This window comes from Protopterus annectens, chromosome 3.part1 (genome assembly GCF_019279795.1).
Source record: "Protopterus annectens isolate FY-2018-M chromosome 3.part1, PAN1.0, whole genome shotgun sequence".
NCBI classification, from domain to species: domain Eukaryota; kingdom Metazoa; phylum Chordata; order Ceratodontiformes; family Protopteridae; genus Protopterus; species Protopterus annectens.
In genome coordinates, this window is record NC_056732.1 from 351,035,436 (window position 1) to 351,054,939 (window position 19,504).

At 44.3% G+C, this 19,504-nt stretch overlaps 1 protein-coding gene across 1 annotated transcript in view; it reads right to left on the reverse strand.

The window, feature by feature from the left end:
* TAX1BP1 (Tax1 binding protein 1) overlaps positions 1-19,504 on the reverse strand; it is a 1,493,491-nt gene that overhangs the window by 1,119,827 nt on the left and 354,160 nt on the right. The window contains exon 5 of the mRNA XM_044066810.1: positions 15,762-15,920. Coding sequence (XP_043922745.1) covers positions 15,762-15,920 — 159 coding nt within the window. The remainder of the gene's footprint in view (positions 1-15,761; positions 15,921-19,504) is intronic.

Sequence of the window (19,504 nt, forward strand, 5' to 3'; positions counted from 1 at the left end):
TTGTCTGTCCTTATTGTAAGCTGTTCTGGATATAAGAGGTCCTTGAAGGCTGTCAGGGCATTCTGTACAGCTAGCATTTCTTTTTGATTGATGTGCAGATTTCTTTGATCTGCAGTCCATATGCCTTGAACGCACTGTCCTGCCATGCGTATCCCCAGGCGTAGTCCGATGCATCTGTTGTCATAGCTTGCCTGGCTGGGGGTAAGGTGAAAGGCTGACCCTTGTTGAGGTGACATGCCTGTGACCACCATAGAAACTCCTGTTGAAGGCAGGGAATGAGAGGTATCATTGTTTCCAAGCTGTGGCTGTGTTGAGTCCATACGCTTTTTAGGTACCATTGTAATTTCCTCATATGCAGTTTTGCAAATGGTATTAGTAGTATGCAAGATGCCATGAAGCCCAAGGCCTGCAGAATTTTTCTTGCAGGGAGTTGGGTCTTTGTTGCCATTGTATTAAAGTATTGAGTTAGTTGTAGTTGTTTGTCTGGCGTCAGATAAGCCATCTGGGCCGTTGTATTCAAGCTGGCACCCAAGAATGTCATATTTTGTGAGGGCACTAGTTTTGATTTCTTCTCGTTTACTGTGTACCCTAGGCAACTTAGAAGGTGTTTTACAAAAGCCAGATGTTGTAAAAGAATGTCCTTGCTTTCTGCTTGGATGAGACAGTCGTCCAGGTATGGGTATATTTGAATTCCTCTTCGTCTGCAGTATGCAATTACTGGTGCCAGGCGTTTTGTGAAGACCCTGGGCGCAGTAGAAAAGCCAAAGGGCAGTGCAGAGAATTGGTAATGGGTTGAACCTGCAACGAAACGGAGGTATCTTCTGCAATTTTGTCTGACAGGGACATGCAGGTATGCCTCCTTGAGGTCCAACGTTACTAGCCAAGCTTTCTTGCCCAACATGGGAAGAAGCTGCTGTAGTGTTAGCAGCTTGAATTTGGGTACTTGCAAGAAGGTGTTTAGAATTGAAAGGTCAAGAATGGGTCTTCCAAGCATTGTCCTTTCTGGGGACTAGAAAGAGCCTTGAGTAAACTCCTTGGCCTTGCTCCTGTGTAGGTACCAGTTGAATGGCTCTCATGTCCATGAGATTTGTCTTTGTGCCTCTGCCCATTGATTTTGTGGCAGGTTTGGCATTCCTTTTATCCTTGGCAAGGTGTGGAAATGGAATCTGTATCCTTGTGAGATAATGTCTAGGACCCATTTGTCCTTTATGACGATGCACCAGTTGTCTGCAAAAAGTGCTCATTTTCCTCCCAAGGGAGCTGCCAAGAGAGTTTTGCTTGGCAGTTTGAGGTTTAAGTCATTGTGTTTGCCTTCTAGTAGTTTGGGACCTGTCTTCTCCTCCATTCTGTGTTGCAGTGCCCCATTGTCGAGGTTTGTAAGGGATTTGTGCTTGTCCTCTGCCCCTTGGGCGCCTGTATTCACCCCTCTGTGGTCTGTCAGAAGCTGGAAAGGACCAATTTTTTGTTGGCCAATTTCTGCTGAAGCGTGGGGGCTGTACTTGTAAGAAATCTTTGACCGTCTGCATAGATTTTGCCTTATCCTCCATTTTCTTTAAAACCTCTTCTGCTTTAACCCCAAATAAGACATCCTGCTGTAAGGGTGCATCTAGTAACTTTGCTTTAACATGATCAGGCAGAGTTTGTTCCTTTAACCGAGCATGCCTACGTATAACAGACCCAGTAACAGCTGCTCTACAGGAAGCTTCCAAGGAATCAAATCCACATTGTAAAGTATGTTTGCCCACCTGTTCAGCTGCATACAACAGATCCTACATTTCCTTGAATTCAGACTGTTGAGGGTGCGTGCTCATCTTTTGTTTTATTTGAGACATTAGGAATTGCTGGTATTTAAGCATGTGAAATTGACAATTTAGTGCTCTCATAGCTAGAGTAGCTGAGGGGTAAACCTTCTTCCCCCACCTATCTAGTGCTCTGGAGTCCCTTTCAGAGGGTACAGGATTTTTAGCCCCTTTGGGACCCTGGGAGATTGTCTCTGGATCAGCAACAGGGCTTTTGTAAAGGAATTTGTGTGAGTCAGGCACTCTATAGTATCTATCTGGTTTGGCTGGAGCAGGAGGCAGAGAATCTGGATTTAGACTAGATTCTAAGTAAACATCATCCACAATGTCTAAAACTGGGGGGATAGCAAGTGGTCTGTGCTGGGAGAGTAAAAGAAACTCTCAGAGCCTTTTCTTTGAGTCGGAGTAGTCCTGACCTTACCATGAGGGAACATTTCCACTGGGATGTAAGGTTTCCACAAAGGAATAGTCTTCAGGGGGAGAAGCTGAGGGAATGGAATCTTCAGCATCAGAATCTTCATAAGGGGGAAAGGAGTAATCCTGCCCTCCAGAGGAGCCTGAGGAAATAGACACTTGATCAGAGGAGGCATAATCCTCCTCTTGTCTAGGCCTTTTGTCGGGGGGGGGTTGGGTATCCCTGATTAAAGAAATCATATCTTCAGCCATTTTAAGCATCTGTTTCTTAGGCATGGGGCCTTGAACTGGAGACTGAAGTGCAGTCTTTTTTGGTTTTAGAGGAGTCTTAAGCTTAGTATAAGATTTTATGGTGAGAGTAGTTGGTCTGAAGACACCTTCTGAAACAGGCTTCTCCTTCTGCAATGTCGTCGGTAGGGCATAAAGAAAATGGCTGCATCGGCCTAGAACTCTCTGCTAGAGAATTCGAAGCGGTCTGGGGTTCCAATTCTGCGGTAGCCAGGGGCTGCGTAGACGCCTCACTGAAAACCGGAGAACCGGCGACCGGCCCAGCCGAGGCCTCGGAGTCTGGCTTGGATCTAGGCTGCCTGTCTATCTTTGCGTTTTTTATGCACGCCGGTAGTCAGTTGCTCCGACGGCATACTGTAATTAAATTTCCTACCGAAGTAGTATCGTGCGAAATCAAAGCATCGCTTTACAGTTCGCTTATTGAACCTAGCACAAAACCGACAACCAGTGACGTCGTGGTCTGGGCCTAGGCAAGGTATACAATAAGAATGAAAGTCCTTATGAAGTATTTGCTTCCCACAAGAAATGCATTTGTTAACTTTTTCTGACATCGGACTGAGGCAAGAAAAGGTTCCCCAATGGGGTACTTAGCTTTGAAGACTTCGGACTGAAACTCGATTCAAAAATCTCAGGTGTCGGCCGATCAGCACTTGCGAACTGCTTCTGCTTCGTGCACCGCGTGGCAAGAAAGACTGAAGAAAATGGTGTCGGATGCCTCTTAAATACCCCTGGCGCACTGACGTCAGGGAAGAAGCGACAGCAACCGATGCCGGACCAAGACTTTGGAATTCAGGCCGACTGCGGGACCGCCTGACGACAGGATAACCCAAGTGTGATGACTGCAGCAGGGTAACACGATGAGCATCAGTGTTGAGTAAAATTCTTGTCCTTGCTCTTGCTATGGTACTTGCTGAATGGCCCTCATGGCCATGAGGGATGAAACCTGCTGTTGTGCCTCTGCCCATTGATTTTTTGGCAGGTCTGGCAAACCGTTTGCCCTTGGCAGTGTGTGAAAGTGAAACCTGTAGTCCTGTGACACTATATCCAAGACCCATTTGTCCTGGGTTATTACGTGCCAATTTTGAGAAAAAAGTGCTAGTTTTCCCCCTAAAGGTGCTGCCAGAAGATAAGTGCTTGGCGCAGGCAGGGGGAAGTCATTGGGACGGTTTCCTGTATGGCTGTGATATGTCTTCTCCACTTTTGGAGGTAGAAGTACCCCATTGTTTAGACCTGTATGAGCCTTGGGGCTGGGATCTGCCTCTAGGGCGTGTGTATATGCCTCTTTGTGGCCTGTCTGACACTGGAAAGGACCAATTCTTTGTAGGCCAGTGCCTGCTAAATCTTGGAGGCTGTACCTGTAAGAAATCCTTGACTGTTTGCATAGATTTAGCTTTGTCCTCCATTTTCTTCAAAACCTCTTCTGCTTTAAACACCAAACAAGGTATCATGCTGTAATGGCGCATCTAATAATTTTGCTTTAACATCATCAGGCAGATTCTGTTCCTTTAACCAAGCATGCCTCCTAATGACAGAACCCATAAAAGTGGCCCTGCAGGTGGCCTCCAGAGAATTAAAACCACATTGCAAAGTATGCTTTCCCACTTGTTCAGCTGCATGCAATAAATCCTGCATTTCTTTGTTTTCTGCACATTCAGAATTTATCAACATTTTCTTTTTAAGCAGTGACATAATATACTGCTGATATTTAAGCATATGAAACTGACAATTTAAAGCCCTTATAGCCAAGGTAGCAGAAGTGTAAATCTTTTTCCCCATCTGTCCAGTGCCCTAGAATCCCTGTCAGAGGGGGTAGGGTTTCTTGCAGTGGAAGCCTTGACCCCTTTGGGACCCTGAGAGATAGTTTCTGGGTCAGCAGCAGGGTTCTTAAAGAAATTTATTTGAATCAGGAACCCTGTAGCATCTGTCTGGCTTAACAGGAGCTGGAGGTAAAAAGTCAGGAGTCAGACTGGACTCTGAAAATACATCATCTACAATGTCTAACACAGGTGGAATAGCAAGGGGCCTGTGCTGAGGTAGTAAAAGGAAATCTCGGTGCCTTTTCTTAGACTCTGAAAAATCTTGGCTCTCCCAGTGGAAATGCTCCCTCATGGTATGCAGTTTCCCCAAAAGAATAATCCTCAGGAGGAGAGGCTGAAGGGATAGATTCTTCAACATCAGAATCGGGAGGAAGAGAGTATTCCTGATCAGAAGAGGAATCAGAAGAAATGGAAATCTGATCTGAAGATTCATATTCTGTCTCTTGCCTAGGCGTCTTATCAGGAGGGGGATGGGAACCCCTGATCAAAGTAATTAGTCTTCAGCCATTTTGAGCATCTGTTTTTTAGGCATGGAGGCCTGTCCATGGGGCTGTTGTACTTGTTTCTTTGTCTTTAGATGCGCTTTAGTCTTTGCCTTTGAAGCTGAAGTAGTTTTAACATATAACTGTGTAGGCCTGAAAACACCCTCAGAAGCCGATGCCTGCTCAGCGGCTCCGGACCCATCTGAGAGAATAGTTTCCGAGGTTCCAATACCTTGAGTTTCCAGTGGCCTAGTCGGCTCCACGTGGGGGACGGAAGCAGCCTGCGGCTCTAAAGTAGCGGGTGTCAGGGGCTGCGAAAGCGCCTCATTGAGAACCGGCGAACCGGCGACTGGCTTAGAAGCCTAGTCGTCAGTTTTGGACCTCGGATGCCTGTCTTTCTTTTTCTTTGCGTTTCTTTTGAATTGCGGTAGTCGGATGGCTATCCGACGACATCGTGCAATTAAATCTCCTGTCAAAATAGTGAAATGCAAAATCGTACTGACGTTTAATAGTGCGTTGGTTACATCTAGCACAAAACCGACAACTAGCAACGTCGTGATCAGGGCCTAGGCAAGGAATACAGTAAGAATGGAAGTCCTTATGAGGTATTTGCTTCCCACAAGAAATGGAATTATTAACTTTTTCTGACATCGGTCTAGAGCAAGAAAAAAAAGTTTCCCCAATGGGTTACTTAGCTTTTAATGAAGACTTCGGATCTGAAATTCGAACACAAAAATCTCAGGAGTCGGCCGACCGGCACTTGCGAACTGCTTTTGCTTCGGGCACTGCGCAGCAAGAAAAGACTGAAGAAAATGGCGTCGGCTGCATCTTTTATACCCCTGGCGCAGTGACGTCAGGAAGGAAGCGACAGCAACCAATGCCGGACCTAGACTTTGGAATTCAGGCCGACTGCGGGTAGCCTGCCAGCAGCATAACCCAACTGTAATGACTGCAAAAGTGAAACATGGTGAACATCAGGCAGAAGTTGGACAGAGTCATTGAGAATGTTTAGACTGAGATGCAGGTTTAGAACTTCCCGCCTTGGAAGAGGAAGCCTGCCAAAGCTTACACATTTGAGGGGCAGCCCCCTTTTTTTACCCCACCTATCTACGTTCCTGGATTCCCTGTCAAAAGGAACAGGATTTTTAGTAACAGTGGCCTTAACTCCTTTAGGGCCTTGAGAAATAACCTCTGGTTCAGCCAACGGATTCCTGAAAAGAAACAAATGAGAATCAGGAACTCTATAGTACCCGCCAGGTTTCCTTGGAGCAGGAGGAACTGAATTTAGAGTCAAGGAATTTTCCAGAAAAACATCATCAACTACTTCCAACACAGGAGCAATAGCCAAAGGCTTATGCCGAGGCAAATCCAAAAACTCCCTAATCCTTTTCTTAGAAAGTGGGTAATCCTGTCTTTCCCATTTAAAATGTTCCCCGAGAGTACTTAAAGTATCACCAAAAGAGAAATTTTCTGGAGGAGAAGCAGAAGGGATGGACTCCTCTGCATCTAAAGCCTCAAAAGGAGAGAAAGCTTGAAAAACTTCTTCTTCATTCACAGAAATACTAGAAGTATCTGAATCTGAAAAGAACAAAGCCTCAGAAGAAACATCCCTACCCCTTTTTGAAGGGGGAGGCTGAGCGCCCCTAATAAGAGTAAAAAGGTCATTAGCCATTTTAACCATTTGAGAATGAGGGGAATGAGAGGAAACTGGAGCCTGCTTCTTCACAGGCTTAAGACTAAGATTTACCTGGAAGTCTAAAGGACTCAGGAAGCCTGGCAACCGCTGAAGTTGCAGCCAAAGTCATTGGTATGAGCTTGCTGTCTGAACAAAGAACTGAGGTCTCTGACACAGGAGTCAGCTTCGCAGCTCCGGATCCAGCTGAAGAGGCAACAGGCGGAAGTTCAGAAGTCAAAATGGATGCAGAAAGCCTGGGAACCTCAGAAATGGTCTCCACCGAGGCCTGCGGTTGAAAATCTGCGGGCTGCAGGGGCTGCAAAGACACCTCACTGGCTACCGCATGAATGACGACCAACTAACCTCATCCGAGGACATGACCTTCGGAAGCCTGTCGTGGTCCTTATCCTTACGCTTCTTGGGGATATCCAAAACCTGAAGACCAGTGGATGTCATACCGACAAACTTAGGCCAAACTCCAAAATGCTTAGCTAAAAGCTTAGCCTGACGACGAATAGTACGCGGATTAAAGGAAGCACAAAGATCACAATTAGGAATGTCATGGTCAAGACCTAAACAAATAATACAATAGGAATGAAAATCTCTATGGGGAGTCTCCTTTCCACAGGTAAGACAATTATTAACCTTTTCTGACATTCGTTAAGGCAAGAAAAGAGGATCCCCAACGGGGTACTTAGATGTAGTTGACTTCGACTTTGCAGTCAGAAATACAAAAGGTAAACTGCCAACCGACACTCAAGCAAGAAATGCTTCTGCTTCAGGCCTTGTGGCAAGGAAGACTGAGGAAGTAACGTCATCTGCCTCCTTTGTATCGGACGCCCTGACGTCCTTTACAACAGATGACAGCTGACATCATTTTTACTTACCTTTGGTATTCTGGCCAATCGAGGGCTACCAGGAGCCGGATAATGTACAGTTGTGTACACTTAACATAAATGTAGATGTTCGAGTGTATTCACTGTTGCAGTCATTACATTTGGGTAATCTGCTTGCAGATTGCCCTCAGTCGGCCTGATTATCAAAGCCTTGGGTCCTGCGTCGGTTGCTGTCCCTTCTTCCATGAAGTCAGGGGTATAAAACATGCAGCTGACACCATTACATCAGTTTTTCTTGCCCCAGTTGTCAAGTGCTCCCCTAATGGGAAGCAATTAAACAAAAACACAAAGATATACCTCCAGCAAAAAAGCAAATACACCAAAAAGGCTTCTAAGCATAGTAAAGGAAAGTAGAGGTATAGCCAAAAGAAGTTAGGGGACAGGAGGGAGGGTAACCAGGACTGCAACAGTGAATACACTTGAACATCTACATTTATGGTAAGTGTACACAACTGTACTATGCTCTTTGTGTTTCACTGTTGCAGTCATTACATTTGGGTAGATTGGGAGAAGTTTAAATTGCATTAGGGCCAGCTATAAGGCCCTGCAAGACTGCAGTGGCAAAGCCAGCTTTGGATTTAGAGAAAATTGGCAAATGATAATGCTTGGTGCAAGTATGTACAGAACTCCAGGTAGCAGCTTCTAGGATGTCCCTGGTAGGAACGCCTCTGAGAAAGGCTGTAGAAGTAGATGCAGCCCTGGTGGAGTGAGGTCTGATCCCCTGGGGGATAGGTTTTCCATGGTGCTTATAGCAGAAATGAATGCAATGGCTAATCCATTTAGTAATGGTTTGTTTTGAAATATCCTTCCCCTCTGCCCCTGCAGCAAATTATACCAGCAGTTGTCCTTTGAGGTTTAGTCCTGCCTAAGTTGTCTGTGCACATCCAAGGAATGCAATATCCATTCCCCTTTGTTCTGTGGATTAGGAAAAAAGGTTGGCAAATGAATGGACTGATTAAGAGCCACACTGGATACCACCTTGGGATTGAAGGATGGATTGGTTCTGAGTGACACCCTGTCCACATGAAAGATGATGAAAGACTCCACTGCCATAAGGGCCTGTAATTCAGACACCCTTCTAGCTGAAGTGATTGCTAAAAGGAAAGCTGTTTTCCACCTTGTTCAGCAGAATGCATTAAATCCTGCAAGTCTTTAATTTTCCACACAGTCAGGAATCAACTTCATTTTCTGTTTAAGTAGTCCAATAACATGTTGCTGATATTTTAACAAATGAAATTGGCAGTTTAAAGCTCTAATGGCCAAGGTTGCTGAAGTGTAAACCTCTTTACCCCATCTATCCAGCGCCCTGGCGTCTCTCAGAAGGGATAGGATTTTTAGCAGTAGAAGCCTTAATGCCCTTGGGCCCCCGTGAAATAGTCTCTGGATCTGCAATAGGATTTTTGAAAAAGAACTTGTGGGACTCAGGGACCCTGTAGTATCGGTCAGGTTTACTGGGAGCAGGAGACAGGAAATCAGGGGCCAAACTGGATTCCGAGAAAGCATCATTAACAATGTCTACTACAGGAGGAATAACCAAAGGCCTATGCTGAGGTAGGAGAAGGAAATCCCTATGCCTCTTTTTTGAATCAGAAAATTCCTGGCTTTTCCAGTGAAAATGCTCCCTTAGAGTATGTAAGGTTTCCCCAAAAGAAATATCCTCAGGAAGGGGAGCAGAGGGAATACAGTCCTCTGCATCAGAATCCTCATAAGCAGGTAAGGACAAATCCAGGTCATCAGAAGAGTCAGAAAAAACAGAATCCTGATCAGAAGATTCATAGTCAAGCTCAGCCCTAGGCCTCTTAGAAGGGGGGGGGGGGCATTGGCTACCCCTGTTTAGAGGTATTAGATCCTCAGCCATTTTTATCATTTGTTTTTTAGGCATAGAGGCCTGAGCATGTGGCCTGGGCATCAGTTTTTTTAGACATGGATCGAGATTTAGGCCTTAGTAATGAAGGAAGCGTTGATTTAATATGCAAATACGTAGGCCTGAATACACCCTCAGAAGCCGGTGCCTGCACAGTGGCTCTGGATCCATCCAAGGCAGAGACATCCATGGGTTTCATAGTTGAAGTATCTCACGGCAAATGGGTCTCAGTAGAGTCCTGCGAATCAGAAGTAGCGGGTAAAGTACAGTTTTGTACCTACCATAAATGTAGATGTTCGAGTGTAAACACTGCTGCAGTCAGTACACTTGGGTTATCCTGCCATCAGGTGGTCCCGCAGTCGGCCAGAGTTCCAAAGTCTTGGTCCGGCGTCAGTTGCTGTCACCTCCTCCCTGACGTCAGTGCGACAGGGGTATACAAGATGCAGCCGATGCCATTTTCTTCAGTATTTCTTGCCCCAGATGTCAGGTGCCCCCAAATAGGTAGGCAATTCAAATTGCTAGTAAAAGATACAAAAGAAAAGCAAACAACCATTTTTAGTTACCAGCAAATACTCCCCATAGGAATAAAGGGTAGATGCCCTAGGTAAATACCAGAAAGTAAGAGGGGAAGGAGGGAGGGTAACCTGGACTGCAGCAGTGTTTACACTCGAACATGTACATTTATGGTAGGTACAAAACTGTACTATGTTCATCGTGTTACACTGCTGCAGTCATTACACTTGGGTGGAATCCCAAAGCTGAGGTAAGGATATTGGATCTATAAGGCATCAGGGGTGGCTATAAGGTCCTGCAGTACAGCAGTGGCGAAGCCAGCTCTGGATTTGGAGTATAAAGGCAAATGGTAATGTTTGGTGAAGGTATACACAGAACTCCATGTTGCTGCTTCCTAAATATCCTTGGTAGGTACTCCTCTGAGGTAGGCAGTTGAAGGGGCTGTTGCCCTGGTGGAGTGAGATCTAATGCTGCTAGGTACAGGTTTCCCATGGTGGGTATAGCAGAAACGTATACAGTGTCCTATCCATTTTGAAATAGTCTGCTTTGAAATGGCTTTTCCCTGTGCTCCTGCAGCGTATGCTACCAATAGTTGCTCAGATTTTCTGAAAGCTTTGGTTTTGTCCAAGTAGAAACGTAACTGTCTGTGAATGTCAAAGAATGTAGTAGTCTCTCCCCTTTGTTCTGTGGTTTTGGATAAAAAGTTGGCAAGTGAATAGTTTGGTTTAGAGCCACACTTGATACCACACCTTTGGCATAAACGTAGTTGGCTCAAAAGGAGGCAAGGTTCATTTTTCCAAAACAAAATTGAGGTCCCAAGTTGGTGTAGGTGCTCTACGGGGCGGTCTTATGTTTTTATTAGCCCCTCTGAGGTACTGTTTGAGCAAAGGATTAGAAAACATTGGTGGAATCGTGCTGTAATGAGCAGAGATAGCTGAGGCGTGGATCTTGATGCATGAAAAAGAGAGGCCCTTGTCCAGCATCTCAGTTAAGTACTGAAGTATCTGAGGAATGTTTGGGACAAGAGGGTCAAGGCTGTGAGCTTGGTTCCAGGCAGAGGATCTTTTCCATTTATCAGAGTATGCTTTCCTGGTCCTAGGCCTTCTGGCCTCCAGAATGACATCCACAACAGCTTTGGAGAGAGGCATTGCTTGCTTGACTAAGGAATTTTCCATGCAACTAGATTTAAGGTCTTTAGCTGGCTGTGAAGTATACGATTGTTGTGCTGTGTCAGCAACTGTGGGATTTGAGGCAAAATCCAAGGTGGTTCTTGTGCTAATTTCTTTAAGATTGGGTACCAGTGCTGGCGTGGCCAGTCTGGTGCAATCAGGATCATTTTTGGCTCTTCCTGCCTGGCTTTTATGAGTACCTTTGGAAGGAGAGGTAAAGGAGGGAAAGCGTAAACTTGTAGCTTTTTCCGGCTGAATGAGAGGGCATCCAATTTCCATGCTTGTGGATGGTAGCTCCTTGTGCAGAATTTCTGTAATTGGCAGTTCTTTGGGGGAAGCAAACAGATCTATGTCCAGGCTCCACCATTTTTGTGTTATCATTCTGAATATTTGTGGGTTCAGTTCCCATTCGTGTGGGTCCATTATGTTTCTGCTTAGGTCGTCTACCAGTGTGTTTTTCTCTCCTGGCAGGAATTGTGCTTGCAGATGAACTTGGTAATTTAGAGCCGTGTTCCACAAGGTCATGGCTTGTCTGCAGAGGGGGTAGGAGTGTGTGCCCCCTTGCTTGTTTATGTACCACATAATTGTGGTGTTGTCTGCCTTTAGTAGTAATTGTCCTGGATGCAGTAGGTCCTTGAAAGCTATAATAGCATTTTGTACAGCTAGCATCTCTTTTTGATTGATGTGGAGATGTCTTTGCTCCAGGGCGAGTGGCCCACAGATACATTTTCCTGCCATGTGTGCTCCCCAGGCATAATCCGATGCATCTGTTGTCAGTGTCTGCCTGGCTCTGGGTTGACTGAAAGGCTGTCCCTTGTTGAGGTGACAAGCTTGTGCCCACCATCAAAACTCCTGTTGTAGGCAAGGAATTAGTGGTATAACTGTTTCCAAACTTTGACAGTGTTGAGACCATACGCTCTTTAGGAACCATTGTAGTTTCCTCATATGCAGTCTGGCATATCGAATTAGTATACAAGATGCCATGTAGCCCAAGGCCTGCAGAATTTTTCTTGCAGGGAGTTGGGTCTTTGTTGCCATTAATTGAAAATATTGAGTCAGTTGTCCTTGCTTGTCTGGCGTGAGATAAGCCATCTGGGCCGTTGTGTTCAAGCTGGCACTCAGGAATATTATCTGTTGTGAGGGCACTAGTTTTGATTTCTTTTAGTTTACTGTGTACCCAAGGCAACTTAACTTTTTTACATACGCCAGATGCTTTAGTAGAATGTCCTTGCTCTCTGCTTGAATCAGGCAGTCGTCCAGGTATGGATAAATTTGAATTCCTTTTTGCCTGCAAAATGCAATTACTGGTGCCAGGCACTTTGTGAAGACCCTGGACGCAGTAGATAAGACAAAGGGCAGTGCAGAGAATTGATAGTGCATTGAACCAGCTAGAAATCTGAGGTATCTTCTGCAGTTTTGTCTGAGAGGGACATGGAGGTATGCCTCTTTGAGGTCCAAAGTCATGAGCCAAGCTTTCTTGCCCAGCATGGGAAGAAGCTGCTGTAGTGTCAGCATCTTGAATTTCGGAACATCCAGGTAAGTGTTTAGTAAAGAAAGGTCCAGAATAGGTCTCCAGGCTTTGTCCTTTCTAGGAACCGGAAAGAGTCTTGAGTAAAATCCTTGTCCTTGTTCCTGTGGTGGTACCTGTTGAATAGCTCTCATGTCCATGAGTGCTGTAATTTGTTTTTGAGCCTCTGCCCACTGATTTGGTGGCAGATTTGGCATTCCTTTTAGCCTTGGCAGGGTGTGAAAATGGAACCTGTAAACCTTAAGATACAATGTTGAGAACCTGTTTGTCTTTGGTGATGCAATGCCAGTTGTGATAGAAAAGTGCCAGTTTTCCTCCTAAGGGGGCTGCCAAGAGAGATGTTTGGCAGCTGCAGTGGAAAGTCACTGAGGTTGTTTTTATAAGTTTGAGGCCTGTCTTCCCCTTCTTTCTGGCCTGGTGTACCCCACTGTCGAGGCCTGTAAGGTCCTTGTGTCTGACCTCTACCTCTTGGACGTCTGTATCTGCCCCTTTGAGGTCTATCTGTGACTGGAAAGGACCAATTCTTTGTTGGCCAATTTCTGCTAAAATGAGGAGGCTGAACCTGTAAGAAATCTTTCACTATTTGTACAGATTTTGCCTTATCCTCCATCTTCTTTAATACCTCCTCTGCCTTAACTCCAAACAGCACATCCCGCTGCAAAGGTGCATCCAATAATTTGACCTTAACATGATCTGGTAACGTATGTTCTTTTAACCAAGCATGCCTTCTAATGACAGAGCCTGTAACTGCTGCTCTACAGGAGGCCTCTAAGGAATCAAAACCACATTGCAAAGTATGTTTACCCATTTGTTCAGCTGCATGCAATAAATCCTGCATTTCTGTTAGGTTTGGAGGATCTGAATCTGGAAGCATCTTTTGTTTCAACTGAAACATCAAAAATTGCTGAAATTTAACATATGAAACTGGCAATTCAAGGCTCTCATTGCTAAAGTAGCAGACGTATATACCTTCTTTCCCCATCTGTCTAATGCTCTGGAATCTCTGTCAGAGGGAACTGGGTTTTTTGCTGATGAGGCCTTAATCCCTTTGGGTCCCTGAGAGATAGTTTCAGGGTCAGCAACAGGGCTTTTGTACAGAAATTTGTGAGAGTCAGGGACTCTGTAATATCTATCAGGTTTGACTGGGGCTGGGGGTAAGGAGTCAGGGTTTAAACTGGATTCAGTGTACACATCATCCACAATATCTAAAACTGGCGGGATAGTAAGGGGTCTGTGTTGAGGCAATAAAAGGAAGTCTCTGAGCCTTTTCTTGGATTCTGAGTAATCCTGGCCTCCCAATGGAAATGTTCCCTCATGGTATGTATGGTCTTCCCAAAGGAGTAATCCTCAGCCGGCGAGAATGATGGAATTGATTCCTCAGCATCAGAATCCTCATAAGGGGGTAAGGAATATCCTAGGTCCGAGGAAAAGTCTGAGGAAATGGACACCTGGTCAGAAGATTCATAGTCTGCATCCTGTCTGGGCCTTTTATCAGGAGGGGGATGGGACCCCCTGATCAGGGTGATTAGGCCCTCTGCCATTTTTAGCATTTGTTTCTTAGGCATGGAAGCCTGCCCTGGAGAGAGTTGTGCCTGTTTCTTTGCTTTTAAGGGGGGCTTAGACTTAGCAGAGGGTTTTAATGGTTAACTGGCTAGGTCTGAAAACACCCTCTGTAGCTGTGGATTGTTCAGCTACTTTGGTTCCCTCTGTAGGGTTAGGATCGGTAAGCTGAAGCCCTAGTGCGTCCGAAGGCCCAGCCAGCTCCACGTGGGAGTCGGAGGCGGTCTGTGGTTCTGTGGAAGCGGTCGTCAGGGGCTGCGTAGGCGCCTCACTGAAAACCGGAGAACCGGCGACCGGCCTAGAAGAGGCCTCGTTGTCAGTTTTGGGCCTCGGATGCCTGTCCTTGTGCTTTTTATGCATTGCGGTCGTCGGAATTTCTGATGGCATGGTGTAATTGAATTTTCTGCCAAAATAATGCCGGGCAAAATCAAACTGATGTTTAATAGTGCGCTTGTTAAACCTAGCACAAAACCGACAACCAGTGACGTCGTGGTCAGGGCCTAGGCATGGAATACAATAGGAGTGGAAATCCTTATGAGGTATTTGCTTCCCACAAGAAATACAGTTATTAACTTTTACTGACATCGGTCTGAGGCAAGAAAAAGTTTCCCCAATGTGGTACTTAGCTTTTTTAGAAGACTTCGGTTCAGGATTCGGAAAGAAAATTTCAGGAGTCGGCCGACCGGCACTTGCGAACTGTTTCTGCTTCGCGCACCGCGCGGCAAGAAAGACTGAAGAAAATGGCGTTGGCTGCATCTTATATACCCCTGTTGCACTGACGTCAGGGGGGAGGCGACAGCAACAGACGCCGGACCAAGACTTTGGAACTCTGGCCGACTGCGGGACCGCCTGACGGCAGGATAACCCAAGTGTAATGACTGCAGCAGTGTAACATGATGAACATCAGGGGCTGTGAAAGCACCTCACTGAGTACCGGCGAACTGGTGACTGGCTTAGGAGAAGCATTGTCAGCAGTTTTGGACCTCGGTGGCCTGTCTCTGTCTTTATCTTTGCATTTTTTTGGAATCCCGGTAGTCGGATGGCTAACAGACGACATTTCTGGATAATTAAACCGATAACTGAAATATTAGTGGCAAAAATATACCGATGACGGATAGTGCACTGATTAAATAAAGCACAAAACTGACAGCAAGGTACATCGTGGTCAGGGTCTAGGCAAGGAATACAGTACGAATGAAAATCTTTACTAGGTATTTGCTTTCCACAAGTAATGCAATTATTAACTTTTACTGACATCGGTAAGGAGCAAGAAAACGTTTCCCCAATGAGGTACTTCGCTTTTAGTAGAAAACTTCGGTTCTGAAACTAGACAATGAAAATTTCAGGAGTCGGCCAACCGGCACTTGCGAACTGCTTCTGCTTCGGGCACCACACAGCAAGAAAGACTGATGTAATGGTGTCGGCTGCATGTTTTATACCCCTGACGTCATGGAAGAAGGGGCAGCAACCGACGCAGGACCCAAGACTTTGTTAATCAGGCCGACTGAGGGCAACCTGCAAGCAGATTACCCAAATGTAACAGTGAAACACGAAGAACATCCCATTGGTTAGGACTGCAACAGTGAAACACGATGACCATCAACTATATCCCCACCCCTTAATTTCATTAAATCTCTGTACACCTAAAATACAAAACAATGAGCTTGAGATGTATTTTTAAATAAGGCATTAGTTTCGGCACTTATTTCAGACATGTGATCACATATTGCTTCCCACAGCTTTCCAAACACCTTACCTTGTAATCTTGTAGGATCATTTCATAATTTTCCTTTTCTTGTGTAAGCTTCTTCTCCAGGATCTTAACAGTCTCCCTTAGTTGTGTACTTTCTTCTTCCATTGCCGTCTTCAACAATAGCAATTCTTCTTTCTCTTTTAATGCTTTTTCTATTTTTTGCTGTAAGCAGATGCAAGTTTAAGTATGATTTAACATATAGAAAATGTGACCAAACCTAAACATATTAACATCATCATTAATTATGAGATTCTGAAACATTTTTTTCCAGACAAAACATACTGCAGTTAGATGCATTAACAAGGGAGAGAAGAGAAAGGAGAACAGACAGCTGCAAGCTTGAATTAAACAAAAATGTGTAAGCGATGCCATGATTACTCAAATACTGAGGCAAGTCACAGGCTAGATTGAGTGGTCATTTAACTACAAAAATTGCTAATCTAAAATCAGGCAACAAGGTATCCTTTACTAAAAGAATGTGATTTTAAATAAAACAGACTTGTGAATATTTAACATTTCCATTTGGCAATGTGTCTTAAGAAGATTATGAGATACAGCCATGATATAGAAAAGGGCAGTTTTGACAGGTACCATAAAGAGTAGATGCTTGATTCCATCTGTTTTCACTAAAGCCTTTATCATTTGACTATCCAAGCCTTACAGTGGACTTCTCCTCAGCAATATTTTTGTCAAGCAGCAGATCTTGCATCCTAACTGGATGGCTGTGATGTCATTCAAAGGAAAGAGAGGTTACCAAACAATCACAAACTAAAGCCCTAGAAAAAATCCTGTTCCACATGTGCTTAATTACATATAGACTCCCACATTAATACTGTATTCAAAACCAGAGAGCTTATTCTTTGGTCATCACGTTTCTGAAGTGTACTGCTTTCCTTTGCACAATTCTGATATTTTTAGCTCCTTTTTATGAATTTCAATCTCCGCCTTCTTTACTTGATTCATTAAAAGCAGACACTGTTTTTAAACACATTCCAGTCGCAGAATGCATTAAAAGCTAGCTAAAATCTATTTGTACCTTCTAATTTTAAAGCAATTTTCTTTTCTTGTTGAGTTGGCAAGCAGTATCCTTTGCTAAGGAGTAGTTCCCTTTTCTTTGAAAAAAGGTAATTATCACTATAAGCCTCTCAGACTGAATTTTGTAGGTCTGATTCCATACTGAATCAAGTAAAAACGTAGCAATATTAGCCAATAGAGATGCCAGACTGCTGACTTTCATCATCCATACAAACTACCGCTTATCTTGGGCCAAATTCCATTTAATAACACATTAAAAGATGCTTCTCTTTCCAGAAGATGCAAATCATTCAGAGCACTGATTCTTGCCAACAAGCCTAGACTCAAACAAAGCCTTTGACAAGGTTGACTGGGTATAAATGTTCCAAATAACGGGGATGATTTTTTTCCCACTAGACGGCTTCATTAGCTTAAGGTCTAGTTCCAGCAATATGTTGCTTGACTGACGCAGGGGCTCTCTTCAAATACAAATTTAAGTCACAAGAAAAATCTGTCTGCCAGCCGTCCCCTCCCCTTTATTTGATTTGTATCTTGAGCCTTTGCAGTGCTCTACAGTGAGAACTAGATAGGGAGTAGGGAATAAGTCCTTAACTGTAGCAGAGTAGAAACTATTTAGAAGGACTGGTGACTATCGAATTAACAAGTTAAAAATCAAAGCTACTATAGTAAATTAAACAACCCCGTGCAGGGAGTAATGAGTACATTTCCATTCATGGAGAATTCTAACCATACAACCTACCCCAGTTTGTGGGTAACCAACTCTGTTTCACCTTTGGCTGCACTAGTTGATATACAAAATCAAGATAAAATGACAAATCTATATTTCATAAGATGGAAAGGCATATGTCTGTCTCTCAAACATAAGAATTCAGGCTGTTTCCTGCTATTTTCATCATTCTTTATGCAGCACAGGAAAGTACAGTTGTGTACACTTACCATAAATGTAGATGTTAAAGTGTATTCACTGTTGCAGTCATTACAATTGGGTAATCCCGCTGGCAGTTTGCCCTCAGTCAGCCTGAATTCCAAAGTCCTGGGTCCTGCGTCGACTTCTGTCACCCCTTCCCTGATGTCAGGTCATCAGGGGTATAAAAGATGCATCCGACGCCATTTTCTTTAGTTTTTCTCGCCCCAGATGTCAGGTACCCCCTTAAAAGGGTAGCCAAAATGTATGTGTATATATATATATATATATATATATATATATATATATATATATTTATTTATTTATTTATTTAAATACATGCACCAATATAAACTTTACCTTCAACTATAAGCAAATACACCACATATGTTGTATAAATCAGAGAAGGAAAGATAGGTTCCATCAGAAGAAAAAGGGCGATGGTGGGTGGGTAACCTGGACTGCAACAGTGAATACACTCGAACATCTACATTTACACAACTGTACTATGTTTTTCATGTTTCACTGTTGCAGTCATTACATTTGGGTAGAGTCCCAAAGCTATGGATGGGAGGCTGGAGCTAAACAGCATTAGGAGTGGCTATGAGGCCCTGCAGAACTGCAGTGGCAAAGCCTGCCCTGGATTTAGAGTAGAGTGGTAGATGATAGTGCTTTGTAAAGGCGTGCACTGAACCCCAAGTAGCAGCCTCTAAAATGTCCTTGGTTGGTACTCCCCTGAGAAAGGCTGCTGAAGTGGCTGCAGCTCTGGTTGAATGTGGCCTAATGCCCTTGGGCACTGGCTTGCCATGGTGTAAGTAGCAGAAATGAATGCAGTGGCCTATCCACTTTGAAATAGTCTGCTTTGAGATAGCCTTTCCTTGTGATCCTGCAGCATATGCCACTAGTAATTGCTCTGTCTTTCTGAAAACTTTGGTTCTGTCCAGGTAGAATCTAAGCTGTCTGTGTATGTCTAAAGAACGCAGAATTCTCTCCCCCTTGTTCTGTGGATTTTGATAAAAAGTTGGCAGATGAATGGTTTGGTTAAGAGCCACACTGGACACCACTTTAGGCATAAATGTTGGGTTTGTCCTCAGAGAGACCTTGTCTGGATAAAAAAATGATAAAAGGTTCCACAGCCATGAGTGCATGTAGCTCTGAAACTCATCTTGCAGAAGTTATTGCTAGGAGCAGAGTTGTTTTCCAAGATTATTTTATATCAGCAGTAGCAGCTGGCTCAAAAGGAGGCAGGGTGAGTTTTTCCAAGATAAAGTTGAGGTCCCATGCAGGCATTGGTGATCTCCTTGGAGGCCTTAAATGTTTGGCTCCTCTGAGGTACTGCTTTAATAAGGAATGAGAAAAGATTGGTGGCTCTGTATTGTAATGAGCGGAAATGGCAGAGGCATGAATTTTAATAGATGAAAAAGATAGGCCTTTGTCCAGCATCTCAGTTAAGTATTGCAAAATCTGAGGAATATTTGGCACAGCTGTATCAGTCCCTTGTGCCTGGTTCCAAGCACAGAATCTCTTCCATTTTCCAGCATACGATTTGCTAGTACTAGGCCTTCTGGCTTCCAAAATGACATCCATCACAGCTTTACTGAGAGGTGTGTTTTGTATGACTACATGAGCCGCCATGCTGCCAGGTTTAAAGTCCTGAGTTGGCTGTGCAGGATCTGATTGTTTTGCTGGGACAGTAGATGAGGTATTTGGGGTTAGGTCCAAGCTGGGCATTGAGACAAGTTCCTTAGTATTGAATACCAGTACTGGCGGGGCCAGTCTGGGGCAATTAGTATCATCTTTGGCTTCT